At 44.9% G+C, this 23,249-nt stretch overlaps 5 protein-coding genes across 11 annotated transcripts in view; 3 read left to right on the forward strand and 2 right to left on the reverse strand.

Moving 5' to 3' along the window:
- hexb (hexosaminidase B (beta polypeptide)) overlaps positions 1-2,792 on the forward strand; it is a 45,267-nt gene extending 42,475 nt beyond the window's left edge. For 3 of the 5 annotated variants that reach the window (XM_061801960.1, XM_061801961.1, XM_061801958.1), the window contains 4 exons: positions 789-969; positions 1,517-1,607; positions 2,379-2,483; positions 2,579-2,792. In XM_061801960.1, coding sequence (XP_061657944.1) covers positions 789-969; positions 1,517-1,607; positions 2,379-2,483; positions 2,579-2,642 — 441 coding nt within the window. In that variant the 3' untranslated portion in view covers positions 2,643-2,792. Of the gene's footprint in view, positions 1-788; positions 970-1,516; positions 1,608-2,378; positions 2,484-2,578 lie in introns of those variants that run through there. The other 2 variants (XM_061801959.1, XR_009792344.1) reach the window with 2 other exon arrangements.
- Positions 2,793-2,794: 2 nt separating this feature from the next.
- gfm2 (GTP dependent ribosome recycling factor mitochondrial 2) lies at positions 2,795-9,326 on the reverse strand. Its single transcript, XM_061801954.1, has 21 exons — positions 9,212-9,326; positions 9,018-9,121; positions 8,857-8,938; positions 8,684-8,729; positions 8,248-8,345; positions 8,041-8,166; positions 7,436-7,524; positions 7,262-7,350; positions 6,706-6,766; positions 6,397-6,579; positions 5,756-5,836; positions 5,427-5,575; positions 5,200-5,340; positions 4,964-5,063; positions 4,725-4,890; positions 4,575-4,651; positions 4,111-4,249; positions 3,849-4,031; positions 3,556-3,671; positions 3,305-3,487; positions 2,795-3,144 (listed from the first exon to the last, which is right to left on the reverse strand). Exons 2-21 carry the CDS (start codon positions 9,051-9,053, stop codon positions 3,016-3,018), a joined length of 2,274 nt encoding a protein of 757 aa, XP_061657938.1. The 5' UTR covers positions 9,054-9,121; positions 9,212-9,326; the 3' UTR covers positions 2,795-3,015.
- A 136-nt stretch (positions 9,327-9,462) lies between these two features.
- nsa2 (NSA2 ribosome biogenesis homolog (S. cerevisiae)) lies at positions 9,463-13,067 on the forward strand. The gene is made up of 6 exons (XM_061801965.1): positions 9,463-9,618; positions 10,597-10,784; positions 11,775-11,925; positions 12,005-12,184; positions 12,409-12,601; positions 12,811-13,067. The coding sequence occupies exons 1-6, from the start codon at positions 9,616-9,618 to the stop codon at positions 12,876-12,878; spliced, it is 783 nt and encodes a 260-aa protein (XP_061657949.1). The 5' UTR covers positions 9,463-9,615; the 3' UTR covers positions 12,879-13,067.
- On the reverse strand, positions 12,894-17,502 carry tor1 (torsin family 1). 2 transcript variants are annotated; one of them, XM_061801962.1, is made up of 5 exons: positions 17,157-17,502; positions 16,124-16,389; positions 14,810-14,985; positions 13,946-14,073; positions 12,894-13,876 (listed from the first exon to the last, which is right to left on the reverse strand). In XM_061801962.1, exons 1-5 carry the CDS (start codon positions 17,353-17,355, stop codon positions 13,632-13,634), a joined length of 1,014 nt encoding a protein of 337 aa, XP_061657946.1. In that variant the 5' UTR covers positions 17,356-17,502; the 3' UTR covers positions 12,894-13,631. The 2 variants fall into 2 exon arrangements, with proteins under 2 accessions (XP_061657946.1, XP_061657947.1); XM_061801963.1 differs by lacking the exon at positions 17,157-17,502 and adding an exon at positions 16,732-17,047.
- An 801-nt stretch (positions 17,503-18,303) lies between these two features.
- On the forward strand, positions 18,304-23,232 carry ankra2 (ankyrin repeat, family A (RFXANK-like), 2). Of its 2 annotated transcripts, none has more exons than XR_009792345.1 (8): positions 18,304-18,811; positions 19,318-19,476; positions 19,570-19,635; positions 19,709-19,806; positions 19,882-19,997; positions 21,339-21,405; positions 21,616-21,696; positions 22,098-22,155. XR_009792345.1 is itself a non-coding variant. In XM_061801964.1 (8 exons), exons 1-8 carry the CDS (start codon positions 18,505-18,507, stop codon positions 22,151-22,153), a joined length of 960 nt encoding a protein of 319 aa, XP_061657948.1. In that variant the 5' UTR covers positions 18,304-18,504; the 3' UTR covers positions 22,154-23,232. The 2 variants fall into 2 exon arrangements, 1 of the variants encoding a protein (XP_061657948.1); XM_061801964.1 differs by having other exon boundaries at positions 19,882-20,007; positions 22,098-23,232.
- Positions 23,233-23,249: the final 17 nt, after the last annotated feature.

Below are 23,249 nucleotides of genomic sequence, written 5' to 3' on the forward strand. Positions count from 1 at the left end.
AACTTTTCCCACAATTGAAAATGGCGGATAAAACTCTGGAAGTGAGATTGAAAAGTATTTTCTCGTGTTGACCGAAACTGTAGTCCACAGTCCGTTCCACAAGGCGGTTCGAGAAGCGGTTTGTTTGAAAACCGAACGAGTATTTTTATGTCCGCTTACGGAGGCTGCGTTATACACAATAACAACGCGCGTCGTGGGTCAGCTTGTCGGGCCGCGCGCGTTGTTTTTTTCCGGGACTTGTCCCAGGCGTTCCGAGTACCGATTTTCATTCGAAAACAGAAGCAAAAAAATCTCAAAATTTCCGTTCGAAAACCGAGTATTCACTGTACTTCAATTTGGGAATTACATTGCTAAAATGCGATGAATTCTCTGACCTTAGCAAAGTCAGCTTAGCGTAACGCTAACACACAATGCAAAACGCCATAGAATCGCTAAAGAATAGCATTTGCGTCACTTTGGTAAAGCCCTTTAAGCTGCAGATATTTGAACACAGGCGATGGAGCAGCACACGGAGACAGACAATATACGTTCTCACCGGAACATATTCTTTCCCTTCTCCAATTAATTGATTAATATTTATGCATCTTACTGAAGAGTTGTGACTGTCTTTATATACCTGAATGTTTGTATGACAGTGCCCACAGGTAGCAAAAGTGGCGACACCCACATTTAAGCGCTTCAAAATGTTTTTACTCGGCCAAAGGGCTTCGGCTGGGCGCAAATGGCCCAGAGGCCAGATTGCGCCCCCCCCTCTATGACATGGCCCGCTTGTCTTGTGTGTTGTGTAGCTGAAGGCAGACACACTCATCCACGTGTGGAAAGGCACCCAGCAGCAATACCGGAATGAGATGGCCAACGTCACGGCGGCGGGTTACCGGGCCCTGCTCTCCACCCCCTGGTACCTGAACCGTATCGCCTACGGCCAGGACTGGCGGGACCATTACGTGGCCGACCCGCAGGACTTCCAGGGTTTGTGTCCCGAAATGCAGTCAAAACCTGAAAAGAGGCCAAAACGCAAGCCGCCCCCTCGATGCTTCCCCCGCCTAAAGATGTGCTCACAATTGCGCAAGCAATATTTTAAGATTTTGTTAGCTTAATGGGCTTTTTTGCCAAAGTCATATTTTAATTGGGTTTTTTTTTTTTTGGGAGGGGGGGGGGCAAATTCAACAAACAAGTGAAGTCAACTTTGCAGTCATGGAAAACATCAAAACTTCACATTCGATTTCTCGCTCATTTTAGCGTCTGGTACTACCAAATAAAGTGTATTGTGACAAAAATGCAGCTGATTTCATAATAATTTGTCGACTTAAGTCATCTTTTGGAATGAGTGTCATGTGTGTTAAAGCAAAAGCAGTTTTGAAGTATTATTAGCTATCCAAATCTTTGACTCGCATATGAAACGTTAACGAAGGCTCCTGTGCAAAGTGTCAGCCTGTTGAAGGAAACCAAAAGTAATACTAATCATAATAATCATACTTTTCACTACTCTTAATCATCTGTCTTTTCCCCAATGCAGGAACCGAGGAGCAGAAGAAGCTGGTGATCGGCGGAGAGGCCTGCCTGTGGGGGGAGTACGTGGACGCCACCAACCTCGCGCCGCGACTCTGGTACGAAAAATGTCTGCGCGGATGGAAAATGGAAGAAAAATGAATAATTCGGCAAAACTGTTCAGCTCATTTGCGACAAATTGCAAACGGTTTGCTTTCCGTTCTCGTGTTCCAATCCAACAGCCTCGGGTCTCCAACGAAAATTTTGAGATTTTTTTTGTTTTTGTTTTTTGCTTGTTGCCCCCGACAAAACCCGGAATTAACAGAACGCGCGTGGCCCGACCAGCTGACCCACCCACGACGCACTTGGTTATTGTCAATTCGAACATACCCCCGGAAAAAAAAAATGGAAATATCACAACGGGCGTGGCGGTTGATTCGGTTCTCGAACCGCCTTCTGGAACGGATTGTGGTCGAGAACCGCGCCTCGACTGTATTCTTGACATAGCTACGAGTCTTAGCATGTTAGCATTCAGCAGGTCTCTTTAAAAATTGTTCGTAAATGCTAATAGCGATGATTTCAGCAATTTATTAATAGGCTACTCAATTTTTTTTAAAACGTGTAATTTTCACATCCTACATTTTACGTCATTCTGCAGCAATATCACTATATCTTTAAAAAAAAAAAAAAAGAGGACCATAAATGATGTGCTTGTACACAAAGACTCATCATTTCTTCCACTAACAACCCTCCTCAACTAACTTCAACCGCGCCTATGCAGTCGACGACTGTCCTGTAGCCCAACCGCTGAGATATGACGACTCGTCTGTCAGGTTTTGCTTGAACAAGCAGCCTTCTCACCAACGGAATTATGCTATGATTATGATCAGGCCCCGCGCCAGCGCCGTGGCCGAGCGGCTGTGGAGCGCCAAGAACGTGACGGACGTCAACGACGCCTACAACAGGCTGTCCTCGCACCGCTGCCGCATGGTCGAGTGAGTACCCGCGCTTCCGTTTTTGAAGAAAACAGAAAAGTATGCAAAGTATGTAAAAGAAACCCCCCCCCCACCACCACCCTTCTCGGCGGCAGGCGCGGGATCCCCGCCGAGCCGTTGTTCTCCAGCTACTGTCCCCACGAGTACAAGGGAAAGTGAAGAGGAAGACGGGGGGGGGGGGGGTGAAGAATCAAAGAGCGGCGTTGCAAAATGAAGGCAACTTTTGATTTTTGAATACGCCCACACGCGCTCTGATCAATGCACTCTTTTGTAATGTTTGTACGACTATAAATACAAATCGACATGATATATATACACACTGGTCTTTTATTTTTCTTTCTTTTTTTTACGATCATTAAACGCATTTCAAGTGAGTGCTTAGCGCGTGTGCCTCACAGTTTGGAGGTAGTGGGTTCAAATCCGGCCATTTCTTTTGTTGACTTTCTGCGGCTGCGCTCGCTTTTCCCTCACGGAAACCCTTCCTCAAGTCCAAAGTCAGAGAAGGTTCTCGTCGCCGCAACCCGGGTCCGAGTCACAGCAAGCCCGCCATTCGCTTCAGCAGCGCGTTCTGGTCCTGCGCGTTCATGGCCTCGTACGTGTCCAGCTCCAAGGAGAAGGTGGCCTTCCCCGAGGTCAGAGTCCGCAGGACTGTGGAATAGCCCTTTCGAAAGAGCACAAACCCAAAACCCTTGAGAGAGCTGAGGATAGAGTCCGCTGAATTGAACTGAATTTGCGAATAGCGGACCGCGACAACAAAGACGATTGCTCTTCCCGGCCATGAGGTACCAGTTGACTTGAGAAACGCGGATCTCGGAACTCACCCTGGTCTCCGCCAGGGGCACGCTAGCCAGCAGCACCTTGTCGTCCTGGCGACTGTGGATGTCCCGGACCGTCCCTCGCCTCTGCGCCAGGTCGCCCAGCACGGCGCCCAGATGTTGCTCCTCCACCGTCACCTCCATGGACATGACGGGCTCCAGAACCTGCCCCCCGGCCAGCCTCAGCGCCTGCGCGCAGTCGTAGATTTGCGTCGGCAAAAGACTCCCTCTGACGAGCGGCGCGGCGATTCCCAAACCTTCAGCGCGCAACGAGACGCGCAGGCGGACACCATGGCCGGAGACGTTCCCGATTCTATGTTGACCCGTTGGACCAGCGTGGACACGCCCTGTAGAGGGGAGCCCAGCAGTGGGCCTGGACAAGTCGAGACAGAATACTAATTCTGTTCCACACTGGCGGTCCACGCACGTCGGGTACAGAATGGAATTTCCCGACATCGGTGGTACTATCTGAGGCTAGATGGCATCGGTACTGGTCCGGGAAACCCTTTCCTAGCGTCTGTCCATGTGTCAAGTGTGTGTAAGTGCCCACCTTGTAGGTAAGAACTGTGCACGCCGTTCTCCACCGCCTGCCTCATATCGTCCGACAAGGTCCCGGCGGCTTCCTCCGCAAACGTGACCCGGCGGAACCCGTCGGCGTGGTCGTCGGCGGGTCCGACGGCCAGCTCCACCGTCACCACGTGCCGCCTCTCGCCGACCGTGCGGTCCAGTGTGTCTGCGTCACGAGCAACACAGAGGCCGTGACCGAACAGCAACCGGGTCTGAATTTCAGAGGCGCTCAGTCGCGACAGTACCGCCAGCGGAGGCCCGGTGGAGGATGGTCTCCCGGTACGCGACCTGCAGCGGGCCCAGGTGGGTCTCGATGCCGTACTCCCTCCGGATTCGATCGTGGATGATCTCGATGTGCAGCTCTCCCATGCCGCACAGAACAGTCTGAGGGTGGCACAGCGGAAGGTTCTGTTGGCAAGGCGCTTTTCACACAGCGTCAGGGTGAGTCCGAGTCTCTGGAATCCAGACTGGAGCACAAGACGGCAACAACTTGGAGGGCCGGGATTCTCACACGGCCTACTTCCCACCTCTGATACTTTGTGGGAAGACGGAACATTTATGGATCAACTTAAGGTATTAAATCTTAGACCCGGGTCTTGGCTTTCCCGCATTGCCACCTCGGAAGGTACCGCAGAAGTCCCAAAATGTGTTTCATGCGAGTAAAAAGTTAAGCTTGACTTGATGGAGGCAATGGAGTAGCGGCTGATACCTGTCCAGAATCCGGGTCGATCTGGACTTTCAGACTCGGGTCTTCTCTTTGGAGATTGTTGAGTGCATTCTCAAGATCTGGAGGGGGGGGGGGGACACATTACAGGAAATAGCGAGTAACGGCACGAAAACCCTCAACCGGCAAACTCACCGGCCTGTTTGGCCATGGTGGGGGGCTCGATGGTGCAGAAGAAGACTGGATCGGGGACCTCCACCCCGGAGAGGACCACGCCGGACCGGCCGTCGGCCTGCGCCCGGCGGGCCGCGGCGGCGGCGGCCGACGCTTTAGAAGAGACGACGGTGTCTCCGGTTACCGTCTTTGAGGGAGGAGAATGCCTTCGTGTGCGCTACGGTGACGGAAGGACGTGACGGGGGCGACGTGAAGTTCACCTGCTTGAGTCCGACCGTCAGGGCGATGTTTCCTGCCGTCATCGAGGGGACTTCCACGTGTTGGTCGGCAAAAGGCACCAGCAGTCTGCTCATCCTTTCGCTGAAAGGAAAGTAACCAAATACTTTGGTACTGCACTTTGATTTTTCTGGTATTTGCAATTGTTGTGTTTTTTTTTTTTTTTTTTTGCTGTTTTCAATGTGTGAGTATTTTAACGGCAGCGTTTGTTGGGACGTACGTGCCATTCCTGTTGATGTTGTGCACCGCCGTCTGCGCTCTCAGCGTTCCCGAGTAGATCCGGAGGAAGACCAGCGGGCCGCGCTGCTTGTCGTGGAGAACCTTGAAGGCCAGAGCGCACAAGTCGTCCTTGTACCAGCGCCTGTGCGCAGCCCAGAATTGGGAGTAACGCACGCGTCTCTACATGTGGTACATTTCATATTTTTTCCACAAATCCATTTCACTCACACCAGGTCGTGGGGCCTTTCGTCGGGGGCCGGCAGGAATGCGGTGATGGCGTCCAGGAGCGGTTGAACTCCTTTGTTGCGTAAAGAGCTTCCGCAGAGCACCGGGACGCCTTTACGGGCCAGGGTGAGCCGCCGCACCGCCTCTCGGAGCTGCAGACAAAAACCTGGTTTAGGCGTTTGGAGAGTCGAGTCCCTGAAGCGCGTTTTACTTTGGTCAATCAGAAACGGCTTTATTGGCAAAGCGTATAACAACACACGTGGAATTTGTCTGCGGTAGTTGATGCTACGCAGATGGAAAATGATAAATCGCATGATGGCCGCACAACTCACTTTAACGTGAGGAACGGCGTCAAAGTTGTCGCTGAAGTCGGTCAGCAGCACTTCGGCAAACTCGTCGTCCAGATCGGCAACCTGGAAGTGGCAGTGAGATTAATTTCCCCCCCCCAAAAAAAAAAAAAATTACACACAAAAAAACCCGACATGTTGAAGACTGTATCTCGTGCTAGCAAACCAGGCTAAACTATCACCCAACATGCCGTAATTCCCGGCCTACGAGAGCCTCACTGGGTACATTTGTAAAAGAAATATCGACAAAGAAAGACGGTACACAGAAAGAGGTTAATGCTAGCGCCGAGCTAACGCTAGCACCGCGCTAACGAAAACAGGGCCGGTTAAAAATAAAAGTTAGCGGTAAATATCACTGAGACACGCCAGTAACATACCAACAACACGCTAGCACAGCGCTAACAGGGCCAATAAAAATCATTTCCTCGCCACGTATATTCCACCGTTCTCATTCTTACCTTTTCCGCTCGAGTGGCCCCTTGCGGCCGTTACCAAAAAAAAAAAAAAAGCACAAATTAGCCGCGTCACCACGTAAACCGCAGGGGTGAAAGCGTGTGAAAAAAGTCGCAGCTTGTAGGCCGGAAATGACGGTACTTCCTTGACACCAATGACTACTTTCCCATCACCTGCTCAATTAAAGCCGTTCTGGCCTGCCGGACTTCCCGCAGCAGTGAAGAGTCCTCCCGCCGGGACTCGCCGAGGGGCGCGGTTTCAAAGGTGCGCCCGTCGTCCGCCGGCTTCCACGTCAGCCTCTGATTGGTCAACAGGTCGACCACGCCGGAGAAGTTCCTGCCTCTGCCGACGGGGAGCTGCAAAATATTTCATTTCCTTAAATTGCCACATCCGAGCTTCAACAAGCTGCATTCGCCGATGCGCGGGACGACAAAAAAAGTTTTTATTTTTAATTCAAACATTTTGACATGAATGTTACCGACCTGAAGGAGGACCGGATTGGCTTTCAGCTTCTGTCTGATGCTCTCCAAGGAAAAAGTGAGGCTGAAAGAAAAATCAACTTTTTTTTTTTTCTTCTTTCTGAAAAAAACATTCATATACATGTTTTTGTTTGTAATTTCCGGCCTATAAACTGCGACTTTTTTCCCACGCTTTCAACCCTGCGGCTTTTGCGGTGATGTGGCTAATTTGTGCATTTTTTCTAACTGCCACAAGGGGGCACTCGAGTGGTAAGAGTGGGTGTGGAATATATGTACCGAGGAAGTGACTTTTACCGGTATTTTTGTTTTATTTTTTTACCGGCCCTCTTTGCGGTAAACTAGCATTAGCTCTGTGCTAGAGTGTTTCTGCTGTGTCACTGCCGTGTCTCAGTGATTTTTACCGGTATTTTTTTTTTTTTTTTTTAACCGTCCCTGCTAGCGCTGCGCTAGCATTATCGCCACGCTAGAGTGAGGTTTATAACCAGGTGCGCTCTGTAGGGTGGAAATTACGCTTTTTTTTTTTTTTGTTTTTTATTGTTTGAATAGATCATTCCCTTACTCAGCCGCGGGCTTGTCCATCTTGTTCAGGAAGCAAACGCACGGGATGTGATGCTTCGCCGCCTGCCGCCACACTGTCACAGTCTGAGCCTGATGGAGCCACAATAAGCGGATTTAAAACAGTTTTTATTTTTATTAAAAAAAAAAAGTGTTTCTTTTCGTAAAGTAGGAAGACCTCCACGCCGGCAGACGCATCGAAGACGGCGACGGCCCCGTCCAGAACCCGCAGAGCCCGTTCCACCTCCAGAGTGAAGTCCACGTGACCTGGTACATTTATGGATGCATATTGGGGGGTAAAAATTGTTAAATGGGGGTGAGGGGAACCCAGTAATTGACAAAATATTATTAATATACAATTATTGACCAAGAGTTTGAATGTGACTGGTTTATTCTGAACACAACTATAACTCAGTAATAAGAGGGTGTCTACACTTCTGCATCCTCATCTACAGTACTGCTTTTTTTTTTTATGTACCCTTTTTTCCGTTGGAGATGTACATTATGTAGTCCGCAATAGTGCTGGAAAAAAAGTTTCCGAATGATTCATTTTCAATTGTTTTTTTTAAATTATTTTTATTTAATTACAGAAAAAATAAACTAGCATTCAAACACAGGTGTGTAGACTTTGTAACCAATGCTTTCAAAACTACTTATTAATAACTACTAATTACTTATAACACATTTTCTTTATTTTGTCCTGATGCAAAAAAAGTATGTTAAGAGTTTTACGGCAATTGGAAAATGCGGGTCCCATTTGAAAATGAATAATTTTCCACGTACCCGGCGTGTCTATCAGGTTGATCCTGTGACCTTTCCAGTCAAAGGTCACCGCCGCCGACTGGATGGTGATCCCGCGCTCCCGCTCTTGAGCCATGAAGTCTGTCACCGTGTCGCCGTCGTCCACGTCTGGGAGGATTTTGCCACCCCAAAAAATACAATAAAAAAAAAAAAAAAAAAACGTTTATTTTAGCCTATCCGCGTACTCGCCTCCGAACGCTCTGATGTAGCCGGCGTAGTAGAGCATCCTCTCCGTGGTCGTCGTCTTCCCCGCGTCGATGTGGGCCATGATGCCGATGTTGCGGATCCTGTGGCGCATTTCCAAAATCATAAAAGTAGGACAAAAACAAACTATGGTCAACATTTCATGCACAGTACACGTCGCATTTTGCACTAACTGTACAAATATGAATGTGCGTCCTTCAGAAACAAAAACTCCTCATCCCTCATTTTCAGTCGCTACGCAAGTGTATAAATAAGTCAACCGCTCCAATCCGGCCAATCAGCCTGGGAAGAAGTCGAAAACATTTCTTATTGTCATATATCAGCCGACCGCCGCGTGAGATGACAAAAATAAATCAAAACTACATTATCTGCGTTTGTAGTGATGGCGACTACAGTAAAGTAAAAGTGTTCAGCCACTTACTTGCACACATCCGGGCTGACCACAGACCGCAGAGATTTCACATCATCTGTAAATGCGTCGTCAATTATATGATTATATGAGGTCATGTATTCATATGTATAAACAGCCAGTGTCTGTTTTTCCTGTTTTAAGTGTATTCTAATAATACATGGCTGGACTATAAAATGACTTACCACCAGGAAGAAAGCTGGAGTTCCTCTTTAGAAACCTGCTCGCGTTCCATCTGCGGCACCGCAATGCCAAGAAACACTTTTCCTGCAAAGGGAAGGGAAGGGAACTTCTCGCGACACTTGCACGCGTATTTAGAATTTACAGCACGATTCGTCATTTTTACCCAAATCATCCTTTCAATGCTCAGTGACGCCCGCATAATATTATCCGTTTGACCGCCAAGTCATTCTTCACAAGAAGGCTTGTTTGAACGTGGACTGATATGACCTTTCCATTGAAGAGAAAAAAATATTTTAACTATGTATTATGTGCGAAAAATTAAAAAACGTTTACGTAGAAGACACCGTTGCAGATTACCGAATGTCACATTTCTACTGGGTACTGCTCCGAAATACATCCGTCTCAAAACAGAAAACCTCAACTTGTTTCCGCAATAAACATTGAATCCATAGAACGTATTTATTTTCACGTAATAAATAATTTATATGTATTTCAAACTTCCTAAATCATAAATAATATTTTTTTATTTGTTAATACCAATGTTAACCGTGTATTTTAACGTGTTCTTTCGTCGCTCATGTTGAGCAGCCGGACAAAACCGGAAGTTAATGTGACGCATTTCCTCTACGACTCTGCTCGTGCGAATCGACATCTAAACAAGCCGAGCTTCCAGAAAAAAGACGTCAATTTATTGACGTCTGAGCAATTTTTTTTCCATCAGCAACAAGTTCATCTGAGAATCGTAACACCCGCAACGCAACATGGTGAGTAGAGAAATGTGTTAGACGCCGTATTTCAATGTTTAATGGAGTAGATGCCACCCGAAGCTAAGGCTAGCTGCTAGCATCCATGTGGCTGTCTCAAACTGGAGTTGTGGACAGTCGGGAAACATGTCGGACTTTTTTCTGCTCATGTGAGCGTCTAAGGCTTATTAAAACTGATTTTTTTATGCGAATAAGTATTGTTAATGATTGGGTTGACTGTGCCAAATTCGTGTACAAGCAGCATTCAAGTTGCCGTCTTGATTTTTAAGCAATGATGATTAACAGAGGCAAATGTTTGTGGTGGCTATTCATCAAAATTCCCTTGACTCTGTAAAGATTGTTTATGAAATTATTGGATTGATGTGTCTTGTTAAGTTGCAGTATTTCACTTAACTAAATATACGAGTTTACTAAATCTACACTTGTTTTTTTCCCCCACACAGATTACTTATAGTACTTACTACTATCATTACTTATTATTCTAGTTTTTTGAAGGGTATTCAGTGTTCTTGAAAATGTTTTTCTCACAATATAAATAAAAAAAATGTAATTAAAAAAAATTCTCAAATATTCAAAAGTTTTTCCTTGAAGTTTTTTTTCTTAAAAACATCACTTAATTAAAAAAATAACTCTATATCTTTTGTCTTAAATGTGTGAGCCTCTAAATAATATTTTTTTTAATGTACTACTTAATTTATTTTTCAATGAATCAATTTTGCTCTCATAAGTGGTTTTCCATCTTCTTTTTCTCTTAAGATGAGACTTATTTGCTCAAATATTTTTTAGGAATTCTCAAATTCTGGTTTTCCCTCATCATCTTTTGATTTTTTTTTTTTTTTTTTTCTTCTTCTTCACAAACTAATTTCCCTCCGACGTGTGAAACTATTTTGCGTCAAATGTATCCCGGCATGCAATCGCGTTGACTTTTTTTTTTTTTTTGTGTGTGTGTGTGTGTTTGTCTCTCCCGATGCGGCGCAGCCCCAGAACGAGCACATCGAGCTGCACCGCAAGCGGCACGGCTACCGCTTGGATCACCACGAGAGGAAGCGCAAGCGGGAGAGCCGCGAGGCCCACCGCCGCTCGCACAAGGCCCGCAAAATGATCGGCCTCAAGGCCAAACTCTACCACATGCAACGGCATGCCGAGAAGATCCAGATGAAGAAGACGTAAGTTGTTGTTTTATCTTTTACTTTTTTTCCCCTAAAAAAAAATATAATTTGACCAACAGTGTTCCATTCAATCATTGTTTTTCTTAATGAAAAAGTGCCAAGATATAGGTAGAGCTATTATTAATAATGAATATGTGTACTGTAATTTCCAGACTACAGGCCGACACTTTTTTTTTTTTTTTTAACTCTGCGGTGATGCGGATAATTTGTGCATTTTTTTCTAACGGCCGTAAAGGGGCACTTGAGCGGAAAAGGTAAGAATGAGATCTGTGGAACATATGTGCCGAGGAATTGACTTTTACCGACCCTGTTAGCATTATGCTAGCGCGTTGCTGTTATGTTACTGGCGTGTCTCTGTGACGTTTACCGGTAAGTTTTATTTTAACCGGCCCTGTTAGCGTTGGCGCTAGCGTATGAGCGCCACACTAGCGTTCTCTTTGTGTACCCTTTTTCTTTGTAAATATCTCGTTTCAATGTGGTAAAGCTCAACGTGGGTTTCCATGTGGGCACTTGCAGCTTTTACACAGCTGCAGCATATGCATTAGTGCTAGCGTTAGTGGGGCGTTAGCGCTAACATATTAGCACCGCGCTAGTGTTAAACATTTTTGTGTACCGTCTTTGTAAATATCTCGCGGCTTTTACACAGCTGCGGCGTATGCGTTAGTGCTAGCGTTAGCACTCGCACGGCACTAGTATTGGCGCTAGCGTGAGTGCGGCACTAGCGTATTAGCGCCGGGCCAACGTTAAACTTTCTGTGTACAGTCTCTTTGTAAATACCTCGTTTCAATGTGGGCACTTGTGGCTTTTACGCTGCTGCGGGGTACGCGTTGGTGCTAGCTTTAGCGTGGTGCTAAGGTTGGCGCGGCGCTAGCGTTAGCAAATGTACTCGCTGAGGCTTGTAACCAGATGCGCTGTGTAGGCCGGGAATTCGGTTTAAATGTCATGTCCACATGCAGTAGCAGTAATCCACGTAAAATGTGTGCACAGCATCAAAATGCACGAGCAGAGGAAGACCAGGCAGAAGGACGACGAGAAGACCCCCAAGGGCGCCGTGCCCGCCTACCTGCTGGACCGCGAGGGTCAGACCCAGGCCAAAGTTCTCTCCAACATGATCAAGCAGAAGCGCAAAGAGAAGGCGGTGGGTCCCGCGACGGTCGCCGCGGCGCCGCGGTTTCTTCACTTTTGACCCCCCTCCCACCCGCGACTCATCCGTTCAGGGCAAATGGGAGGTGCCGCTGCCCAAGGTGCGGGCCCAGGGCGAGACGGAGGTCCTGAAAGTCATCCGGACCGGCAAGCGGCAGAAGAAGGCCTGGAAGAGGCTGGTGACCAAAGTTTGCTTCGTGGGCGACGGCTTCACACGGAAACCCCCCAAATACGAGCGCTTCATCAGACCAATGGTGAGGACCTGACTCACACCCCCCCCCCAAAAGTAAAAAAAAAAAAAAAAAAATAGATTGGCCAATAAGTAATTGGTTCAAATGAAAGTAGGTGAGGTAAACATTTACTCTTAGTACGACTGTGACTTCCTGGCACTTGTCGGGGTGCCGGGACACTGTAGCAAAATTGACCCTTGACCTTTGAACCGATGCCGCGCCTTCACCTCCAAAACGTGCACACCCAGGGCCTGCGCTTCAAGAAGGCGCACGTGACGCACCCGGAGCTGAAGGCCACCTTCTGCCTCCCCATCCTGGGCGTGAAAAAGAACCCGTCGTCGCCGCTCTACACCTCGCTGGGGGTCATCACCAAGGGCACCGTGGTGGAGGTCAACGTCAGCGAGCTGGGCCTGGTCACGCAGGGGGGGAAAGTGGTGTGGGGTGAGGCCCGACCGCAATCGAATCGCTTTCTCACATTGTAGGCCCGTTTCTGTACCAGGGCCTTTTTTTCCACTTACAAATATGAAATTTGGTAAAAACGTCTGACATTTTGGCGTCGTTGCTACCAAATTTGAACCACAAAACCCGAACGTTCTCGGCTCCGGATCAAGTCCGATCGTTCTCTGATTGAAACGTTTCCCTCCTCTCAGGTAAATACGCACAGGTGACCAACAACCCCGAGAACGACGGCTGCATTAATGCAGTCCTGCTGGTTTAAGACTTTCTTCATTAAAAAAAAAAAAAAAAAAAAGCAAAAAAGACTGCCTGGTGAGGATGAGCTGCACGTGAGGACTTGGAAAAACCCTTTTTTTGCTGATGCGGGAGAACGAGATGAGGCCACCGTGTGACTACTCCTCTGTCAACATTTGATACCAATAAAGTTGTGGAAAAGACACGTGAGTACAATTTAAGAGGAACATCTCGTGGTTTATATGGTACGACGGTTATGATATCATTTCAAAACTAACAAGCGACAACTATCAGAGAAAGCCGTTTGAACTCTGTGGCTAACCAAAACAGCAGCACCACCGTACAAAAAAAGAAACATCTCGAGCAACAATTAAGTGTCCCAGCAAGTACCGCCCTCTAGCGGTTGGCATGTTTGCCCGATGGTCCCGAGGTTCCAAGTTCCAATCCTGTGACGGGCAAAACAATGAAGTGCTCGTCCACTAGTTGCCAGTAGGCACATAATTCATGTCAGTCTACATTTGTATGGTGTGTCATGATTTTTTTTTTTTTTTTTTAATTGAAACATTTAATTGGAAAAAATGCAAAGAATGACAAATTAAGGCATGTGTTGCTAAAAGAAAAGTTAAAAAAAAATCAGATGATAGTGGTGGGGAAAAAAGTTCACGATCCAATGACAAAAAAAAAAAAAAAATCCTTAGTTCACGTCAGTGTGGAAGACTTCCAGTTTTCCCCGTTAGTCGCATTTATGTTTAAAAAAAAATGAATAGCGTCCGTCCCGCCGCTATGTGTAGTACTCCCACTTGCTGTCGATGGTCTTGCAGCCCTTGACGGAGAAGACCCGTTCGGATTTGGGGAAGTAAATCAGGTCTCGCGCCACCTTGTCGGCCACGCCGGCGTCGGGCTCCAGGCCTTGAGCGCTCATGGCGGCCATGGCGCACTGGACCACGTGCTTGTACTCCAGGGGCAGGAAGGGCACGAAGAAGTCCACCAGGTTCTTGTCAATCAGGCTCGTGTGCCACAGGCCGCCTGCCGTACAGAAACGTAGTTGTTACTATTATTTTTTGTATGAAGTTTTTTTTTTTTTGGTCAACTCACTTCCCCTGTTGTTGAAGACGGACAGCGCGAGCGACGTCTCCACGTCCTTGAGCTCGATCTCCTCTCGGCTTCTGCCCGCGTTCCAGAAATCCAAGGCCGTCTGCACGATGCTCTCGCCGCCGGCGTTGCTGTGGCGACAAACGGGCGAGACACGAAAAACGCTCAGCATTTGGGAATTAAAAATTAAATCCCGCTTGACTCAATTTGACCAGCACAAAAATGTACACAAAAGGAATGTTACACAAGGTTCTCATGATCTTATTTCAAGGAACATTTTCCACAATCTTCAATTTTTAGTAACTTTTATATAATGCAATGTTTTAGTAGATTATATTCTTCTTAATGTAAGTCACATTTGCGGTCTTTTTCCTTGAAATCCCAACTTCTCAATTTTATTAATTTGTTGATATTATATGGGACATATGTCCCAAAGTTGGATTTCAAGGAAAAACATATGTGCCATATAATGTAATATATATCAATATAATATATTAATAAAATTGAGACATTGGGATTTCAAGGAAAAACAATACGTGCCGTAGAATAATATATTAGAGTAATAAAATTGAGAAGTTGGGATTTCACGTAAAAACAATGTGCCATATCCTGTAATATATACCAATATAATATATTAACAATATTAATATAATATATATATGTATGGCAAATATAATGTAATTGTTATAGTATTTGTCGTTACATTTTTTTCATGTAAATGTGAGACTTTTTTTTAATACCTCCCCTATGGTTTACATTTCATGTGCAAAATGACCACTTTTTACTTCTTTCTTCCCCTCCGGTACGACGACAATTTTGAAACATAATTCCTTTCCGTTTTGCAACTTTTGAGGGAGGGGCCCCCACCTGAGAAAGATGAAGATGGCTTTTCGGTAGGAGACGCCGTCCACCTTGTCGTAGTAGTCCAGGTACGGCTTGATGCTGTCGATGAGGCCCGGGTGCATCTTGTCCATCTCGTCGAAGATGAACATGGACTGAGCGCAGCTGCTCACGTTGCCTTTGATCCACTGCTGCAATTGAGTCTGCGGCGGCGGCGACGACAACGGCCTCAGAAAAATGGATATCGGACGTCTCTGATGGGAATTCGACACGTTTTGTGGCGTCGGCGTGCCCAAAAACTGTCGAAGTGACTTCAGGAGCTTCCCTCAAAGGACAATTATACACTTTTTATATTGGCGCATTACTAGCAGATTTTTGCTCATCTCAACAGGTATTGTATATATGTTTTCCAACGTTGACATTTTTCAAGGCAATTACCGTAATTTCCGGCCTATACGCCGCAACTTTTTGCACAGGCTTTTAACCCTGCGGTTTATGTGGCGATGCGACTAATTTGTGCATTTTTTTTTTCTAACAGCCGTAAATCGGAAAAGGGAAGGGTGAGACCGGTGGAATATATGTGCCGAGGAAGTGACTTTTACCGGGCCGTCCCTATTAGCGCTGTGCTAACATGTTACTGCCGTGTCTTCATGATTTTTACCGGTATGTTGTTTGTTTTTTTTTTAACCGGCGACGTTAGCGCAGGACTAGCGTTAAACTCTTTCTGTGTACCTTCCGTCTTTGTAAATATCTTGTTTCAATCTGGGCACTCGCGGCTTTTGCACAGGTGCGGCTCATGTATGTACCAAATGGTATTTCCTTTCCAAATGTACTGGGTGAGGCTTATAATCAGGTGCGCTCTGGAGGCCGGAAATTACGGTAGTTGACAATTGAGAGTAATTTAAAGCAAAGGAATAAATATGAACATCCACGCAACGATGACGAAACTTTTCCCTTTCCCACAACTTCACAGGACTTGCAAAAAAAAAAAAAATAGAAAAGGAAAACAGGAAATGCTAAATTTCATGCAAAACCATATTTTTTTCCATGCGACAATTACACAATGCTAAAATGTAATAATGCAATACTACACCTATATGATGCAAAATCCTAATTATAAAATGCAACAATTAGGGTTGACGCAATCGGGATTTCTGGGGCCGATCACAGAATTTCAATAAAACGATCACAAGGTGGAGCAACGAGTCTATTTAAAATCACCTATTCATTGAGTGCATATACTTGTGTAATTAATAAACGGTTATGTGTTGCTCAATGGCGATTGCGCTCTCCCAAATGGTTTCCGAGTTCCTGACGTTGCAGCCGCGGCCTCGGTCCTACCTTGTAGGTGTCCATCTCTCGGGCGTGCGGGAAGTGAAGCTCGGACGTGAAGACGTGCACAAAATTGCTGTCCGTGCCCTCCTTGTAAATGTTCTCCGCGATGAGCGCGCTGGCGAAGTTCTTGCCCGTGCCGGTCCAGCCGTGGAAGGACAGCACCAGCGGCTTCTTGGGGTTGGGGTTGTTCACGAATCCGCTCACCGCCTTGGCGATGATGTGCGACGCCAAGTGCTGCCCGAACAGCTTGTTGCCGAGGTCGGCCTCCAGACCTGCCGACATAGCGACAATTTGATGAAGAAAATGAACGGATTTGTTTTGTGCGTGGGTGTTGTAGTGCAATACTGCGTTATTGTGCCTGTTTGGTCGCATTAATTTTAATGCTGTGATTTTGGGTGTGTTAGCGTTTTCCTGTATCTTGTCTTTTGCATGAATTTTCCCACTACGTTTTCTGTATGCTTCTGTATTTTTTTAATGAGTTGTATGTTTTGGGGTTCATGGTGCATGTCACGCGTGCCTTTTGTAGCGCAAATGTTTGTCTCAGCGGGACGGCACCTGCGCATCCTGATGTTGACTGCAAAATGTAATGTAATCATAGCAAAGGCGTGTCTCACCCGTGGCGTTGAAGGCGACCCACTTGGGGTCGCAGCTTTCGTGTAAATAGTTGTAGATGGCCCGGCTCAACAAGCCGCCGACGCCGATCACCACTGACGTCGTGACGGGGTCAAAAGCGGCGACGTGCGCGGCGACGGCGGAGAAAGCGAGCAGCCACCAAGACGCGCGGGCGGCTTTCATAGTCGGACGCCGAATTTCAACGTTTGGTTCGGCCCAAAAACGAGCATAACGTAAAACAAAACTAAGAAAGCGAGGAAGGTTGCTTTTCGGGTTTGAGCGGGCTACTTCCGCTTACGTCACCAAAACGCGACAAGCTAGGTCAAGGCTCATTTAATCCATGGTTTGTTTGTTTTAAATTACAGTTTGCAAAGTTAACTATTCGCGTGGAAAGACGCTCTTTATCCATTGAAATCTTGACAAATACCTGTTCTGTTGAAAGCGATCCACTCGGGCCGGCAGCACTCGTGGAAGTAATAAAAAATATTCTGGTAGCTGGCTAAAAAGCCCGTCAAAGCGGCCGCCATTCCCACCGCGATGCTGGTGCTGATGGGCTCGATGGCCGCCGAGCTGGCCGAGAACAGCAGCAGCAGCGGCGGCACCGACACCACGACGCGGCGTCTCATCGCGCTGGACGCCGAAGACTTCTCCTAATTCTTCTTAGTCCAAAATATCTTCCGCGGTTTGGTACAACCGACGACATTCGCCCGCACCGGAACTCTTGACACTCCCACCTCACTAATCTTTATTCAACAGCTTGGATTTACAAACAAAACATTAAAACAGACACCAAAATAGATCACGAGGAGCCAAACCATTAAATGAAAAACATAAATTAACAATTTTAACATTTTTTTTCCTTTTCTCAATGTGTGGGGTGTAAAATATGTTATTAATGTACTTCTGGTTTCTGTCTTTAAAAAAAAATCAAAACGAGGTTTTGAGTGCTGTCCAGATAGTATTGAACGCACAATTACATTCAAATGTGTTGTATTTAAAAAATAAATAAACTTGAACTCAATTTCGAAATGCACCAAACCTCTCGCTCCAGTGGTACGTGAACGTATCACCGAAATGAATACAGTATTCAAACTGTGTAAAGCGACGTCACATTTAAATGCAATACTGTATATTTGTCTTGTCGTAAAGTATTTAACTTTTAAGTACGACATATTTGCATTCGTTCTTTTGGAAATTTGTTTTCCCCGCTTTTACAAAGGTAGATTTTTTTTTTTTTTTATTCAACTGTAACCACTTTTAGTTGAATCATTTTAAGTAATTTTTTTAAGTGATACATCGTCTCAAAAGATTTTTAAAAACTGCTATAGGCTGTATGTAAATAATGTTCGTAATATACTGTATTAAATATCTGTACCTTGAGAACTCATGTCAGTGCATTTTATAATAAATCAAAAAGCTGCAAGTTTTCAAATATTTTTCAAACATGTTTACGCAATAACTAATCTCGTTTAAAAAAAAAAAATACGTACAGTACATGCAAGTGTAGTTTTCCTGCCTGTAGTTCACCCTCTCATTCAGAGGGAGGCGCTCTTGCACGCGTGAACGTTGTCAGGAAACGAAGAAGTCCAATAAACAAAGTAATGTGTCTTGAAACTGATCGGACGTATTTTATTTTTTTTAAGCGATTTTTACTGCAGTTTTATATTTCATAGTGTTATTTTACATCTGAGTGTACTTATTTATTTAGAGACGATATGTTATAGCTATTTGTTGTGCTTATCGTCTGTTTTGGCAACGGAGTCGGCGGCCGACAAATGGAGATCGTGTCCGGCTCGGGGTCCGCGGGGACCCCGGGCTCCATGTCCGACGACATGGAGGGCCTCGGCGGCGGCGGGGTCTTGCCCCACCTGGGCGCCATCAAAACCGAGCAGGGGATGCCGGCGAGCGGCGGCGACGACGCGGCCAACCCCAACGTGGCCATGGGCATCAAGTTCATCCTGCCGAAACGCTTCGACATGAACGTTTGCTCCCGCTTCGTCAAGTCGCTCAACGAGGAGGACAGCAAGAACATCCAAGACCAGGTCAACTCCGACCTGGAGGTCGCCTCCGTGCTCTTCAAAGGTCATTTCACGCACAAGCATTGCAGCGCGGAAAACTCTAAACATGTTTGCGTGGAAAAATTCCTGGAAAATGCACAACCAATGTTCGTGATTTTGTTAACATTTTGTGCAAATGATTTATTGCAAAGATGTCACAAAGTCACGTTATCACGCGCTTTACATCATGTGGTTTTTCATTCTTATTGTCATTGGTCTTCACTACGGAGCACAATATTTCCTTCATTTCAACAATTTGTAAACCTAGAATTTGACGTCCATCTATTTTCTTGGCCGCTTATCCCCACGAGGGTCGCAGTAGAGCCGGAGGCTATCCCAGCTGTCGATTGGCAGGCGGCAGGGTAACACCCTCAACTGGTTGCCAGCCAATCGTAATCGCACCTACGAGCAATTTAGAGTCCCCAATGGATGCGGGGGAGAACATGCAAACTCCGCACAGGCGGGGCCGGGTTTTGAACCCCGGTCCTCAGAACTGATGAAAAAAAAAAAAAAACTCTACTGCGTTTCCAGCGGAGTGCAACATCCAGACGTCTCCGTCGGCGGGCATCCCGGTGCGTCACGTGTACACGCCGTCCACCACCAAGCACTTCTCGCCCATCAAGCAGTCCACCACGCTCACCAACAAGCACCGCGGCAACGAGGTCTCGTCCACGCCGCTGCTCGTGCACTGTACGCCGACCCGCCGCCGCCGCCGCCGCGTCACCTCCGCTTTGCGGTTGCCACACGGGGGCTTCCTCAACTTCTGGGACTTTGTCTCGACAGCTTTATCCATCCATCAGCTGGCGGCGCAAGGGGAGATGGTCTTCCTGGCCGGGAGGATAGAACAAGGTGGGCGTGCGCTTGGTCTCGTCCAAATATTATTGATAACGCATTTCCTTCCTCCCCCCCAAAAAAAAAAAAGAGACGGTGATAAACGTGCAGGACGAGGAAGGCTTCACTCCGCTCATGTGGGCGGCGGCGCACGGGCAGATTGCCGTGGTGGAGTTTCTGCTCCAGAACGTAAAGAAATCTCGTAGGATCGATCCGATTTAATAATGATGACGCGATAACGGATATGACGATGATATTGTGCAGGGCGCCGATCCCAACCTGCTGGCCAAAGGACGCGAGAGCGCCTTGTCGCTGGCGTGCAGCAAAGGCTACACGGACATCGTCAAGATGCTCATCGACTGCGGCGTCGACGTCAACGAGTACGACTGGGTCGGTCGCGCACGCAGTCAAAACATAACACTTTAAAAAAAAAAAAAATTCATGTATTAATTTTCTTATATTTTAATATATATATATATATATATTTTACATTTGTATTAAATTACTATCATTGAACTGATTTTTAATATTTAGGACTAACAGCTTTATTGAATCCTCCAAAAAAATTGTTGTATTTTCCTTGTAATATCAATTAATTTTGTTCAAATATGATTTTAATTTATGCTTGTATTTACATGAAATTATAAATTACAACAGAATATAACATAACATACAACAAATGAAAGTATTGTAATGAATTTACTGTCATTGAACTGATTTTTAATATTTAGGATTAATAGCTTCATTTGATCATCAAAAAATTGTTGTATTTTCCCTGTAATATAAATTTATTTTATTCAAGTATGACTTTAATTTATACTTGTATTTATGTTAAATTTTAAATTACAACAGAATATGTAATTAAGTGGGCTTGCATTAAAACTGCAAAGAAAATGCAAATATTGTAGTAAATTTAATGTCATTCAACTAATTTTAATATTTAGGATTAACAGCTTCATTTGATCATCAAAAAATTGTTGTATTTTCCTTGTAATATCAATTCATTTCATTCCAGTATGACTTTAATTTATACTTTTATTTACATTCAATTTTACACTACAACAGAATATAAAATTAAATTTACTTGCATCAAAATTGCAAAGAAAATGCAAATATTGTAGTAAATTTACTGTCGTTGAACTCATTTGAATATTTAGGATTAACAGCTTCATTTCATCATGAAAAAATCTTTGTAGTTTCTTTGTAATATCAATTCATTTCATTCAAGTATAACTTTAAGTCATGCTTGTATTTACATTATTTTTTAACATGACAACAGAATATAAAATTAAGTTTACTTGCATTAAAATTGTAAAAGAAAATGCAATTTTATAAATGACTTCATCTTGCAATTTAAAAATATAAAATGAATACATTCAATATTTTATTTTTTAAATAAACATTTCAATAAGTTCTTATTACATTTTATAAACTAATATAATTTAAAATGACATACATAAATTACATTTGAAGTTGCACTGAAACATTCTCAATGTAGTATTTTATTTTATTTTACTTACAAAAGATTGTTTTTTTGTTCACTAATTAATGTAATTAAAAATGAAATGTACTTTTTCAGATGGAATTAAAACACGTGAAAAATGTAAATGGAATCAAATTTGGGTAAAAAAAAAAAAAAAAAAGAAATGAAAACTGATCAGGCAAACTCAGAACAAAAGAACTAAAAGTGTCCCTGACGTCGGTGTTGTTGTTGCTTTCAGAACGGGGGAGCCCCCCTGCTGTACGCCGTCCACGGCAATCACATCCGCTGCGTGGAGCTCCTCTTAGGTGAGCACACGCGCACACATGCACGCCGGCCGGATCTCGTTTCTCCGTCCTCGAGCGTCAAACGCTCGCAGAAACGATGTCGTCGTTTCAATTAAAAGACGGCCTCGCGCTATGAATAGCTCGTCGACCCGTCCCAACAAAACAAAGGGTCCGGTTCGTCTCGCAGCTTTGCATTGAAGCTTTTTCGGGCCTTGAATTGTGAATTTGCAGAAAGCGGCGCCGATCCCACCGTGGAGTCCGACTCCGGTTTCAACGCCATGGACATGGCCGTGGCCATGGGGCATCGCAACGGTACGTACGCGCTTTGGACCCAGCTACTGAATACTTACGTTGGTGGCGGAGGACTACCGTAAGTCCCGGCCTACAGAGCGCACCGCGTCAAACAGGGCCGGTTTAAAAAAAAAAAAAAACATACCGGTAAAAATCACTGAGACACGGCAGTTAACATGCTAGCACAGCGCTAACAGGGCCAGATCGGTAAAAGTCACTTCCTCGGCACATATATTCCACCGGTCTCACCCTTACCTTTTCAGCAGCCATCAGAAAAAATGCACAAATTAGCCGGATCGCCACAAAAAAAAAAAAAAAAAAGTCGCGGCTTGTAGGCTGGAAATTACAGTAATTTTATTTATTGTTGTGCTATGTTTCAGGGTGGCTAAATGCTAATGCTAAGTGTTGGTGTGTGTGTGCAGTTCAACAGGTGATGGAGGCGCACCTGCTGAGGTTGCTCATGGGCATCCGAGAGTGACGTCGTCACGGACGTCCGCCAGTGTTTGCTTCGCTTGTGCTGTGTTTGGATTTTTTGCCGTTTAAAAAGAAAAACAAAAACGTTTCTAGTGAGTGCAGGTGAGCCCCTCACCAGCAATCATCACGTTATTTATTTCACGTCTTTTGATGTCGGTAATACTTTTTTTCAATATTTAATTGAAGTATTATTGTATTTTGTGTATTTAAATGTAATTGTTTTTAATTTAACTGAAAAATTAACTACTTTTTAACTTATTGAATTTCACTTTTTTTTTTTTAGATTTAAATTGGAACCAAATGTTAAATTGTGATTTATAAAGATACAAATCTACATAAATTTGTAGTTGAAAAATTACAATTGTTTTTTAGTAGGTGTGAAAAAAAATATTTCTGCCGATGTAATTTTTTTTTTCCCATAAAAAAGATGTTGTAAGCCAGTGTTTTCCCCCCAGGAAATACTTTTTTTCCTCCGAAAATTATTATTGGGCACTCGCGTGACTTTAGGCATAAAATAAAATACATCAAAAATTGATATATAAGTCCTCAACAGTAGATGGCGCTGCACTGGCAGTTTGACATCAGTGAGTCATCCATCAAAAAGATTGCAAACAGACCATTTTCTTTGTCATTGTATTAATCGAAATTTAAATATGGTAATTGATGTAGTAGTACTCAGTATCTGTGGGTACTTGAGAGTGAATACTTGTGTGAAATGTAACGCGTCACACGTTCTTCATACAGGCCCCGCGGCTCAGTGGTTAGAGCATTGGTCTGGTAAGCCAGGGGTCGTGAGTTTGAATCCCGCTGGGGCCTCCACGTTGTGTCAGGAAGGGCGTCCGCTGTAAAAACTGTGCCAAATATGAACATTCATCTGAGGAGAGCTGAAAGAAACTTCTTCACGTGTCCTTAAAATGATCATTTTCAATTCCTTCTAGTTACAAAATAGGAACAGTGAAGGCTGAAATTACATTTTTTTTTTTTTGCATGTGTACATTTGAGGGACGACATCCCTCTGCTTGTGTTCATATTTAATATTTGTGCTGTGATTTCCATGCCGCCATCTATTTTGTCTATAAAAGTGTGCGAGCCCACCGAGT

Source organism: Syngnathoides biaculeatus, chromosome 17, assembly GCF_019802595.1.
Source record: "Syngnathoides biaculeatus isolate LvHL_M chromosome 17, ASM1980259v1, whole genome shotgun sequence".
NCBI lineage: Eukaryota > Metazoa > Chordata > Actinopteri > Syngnathiformes > Syngnathidae > Syngnathoides > Syngnathoides biaculeatus.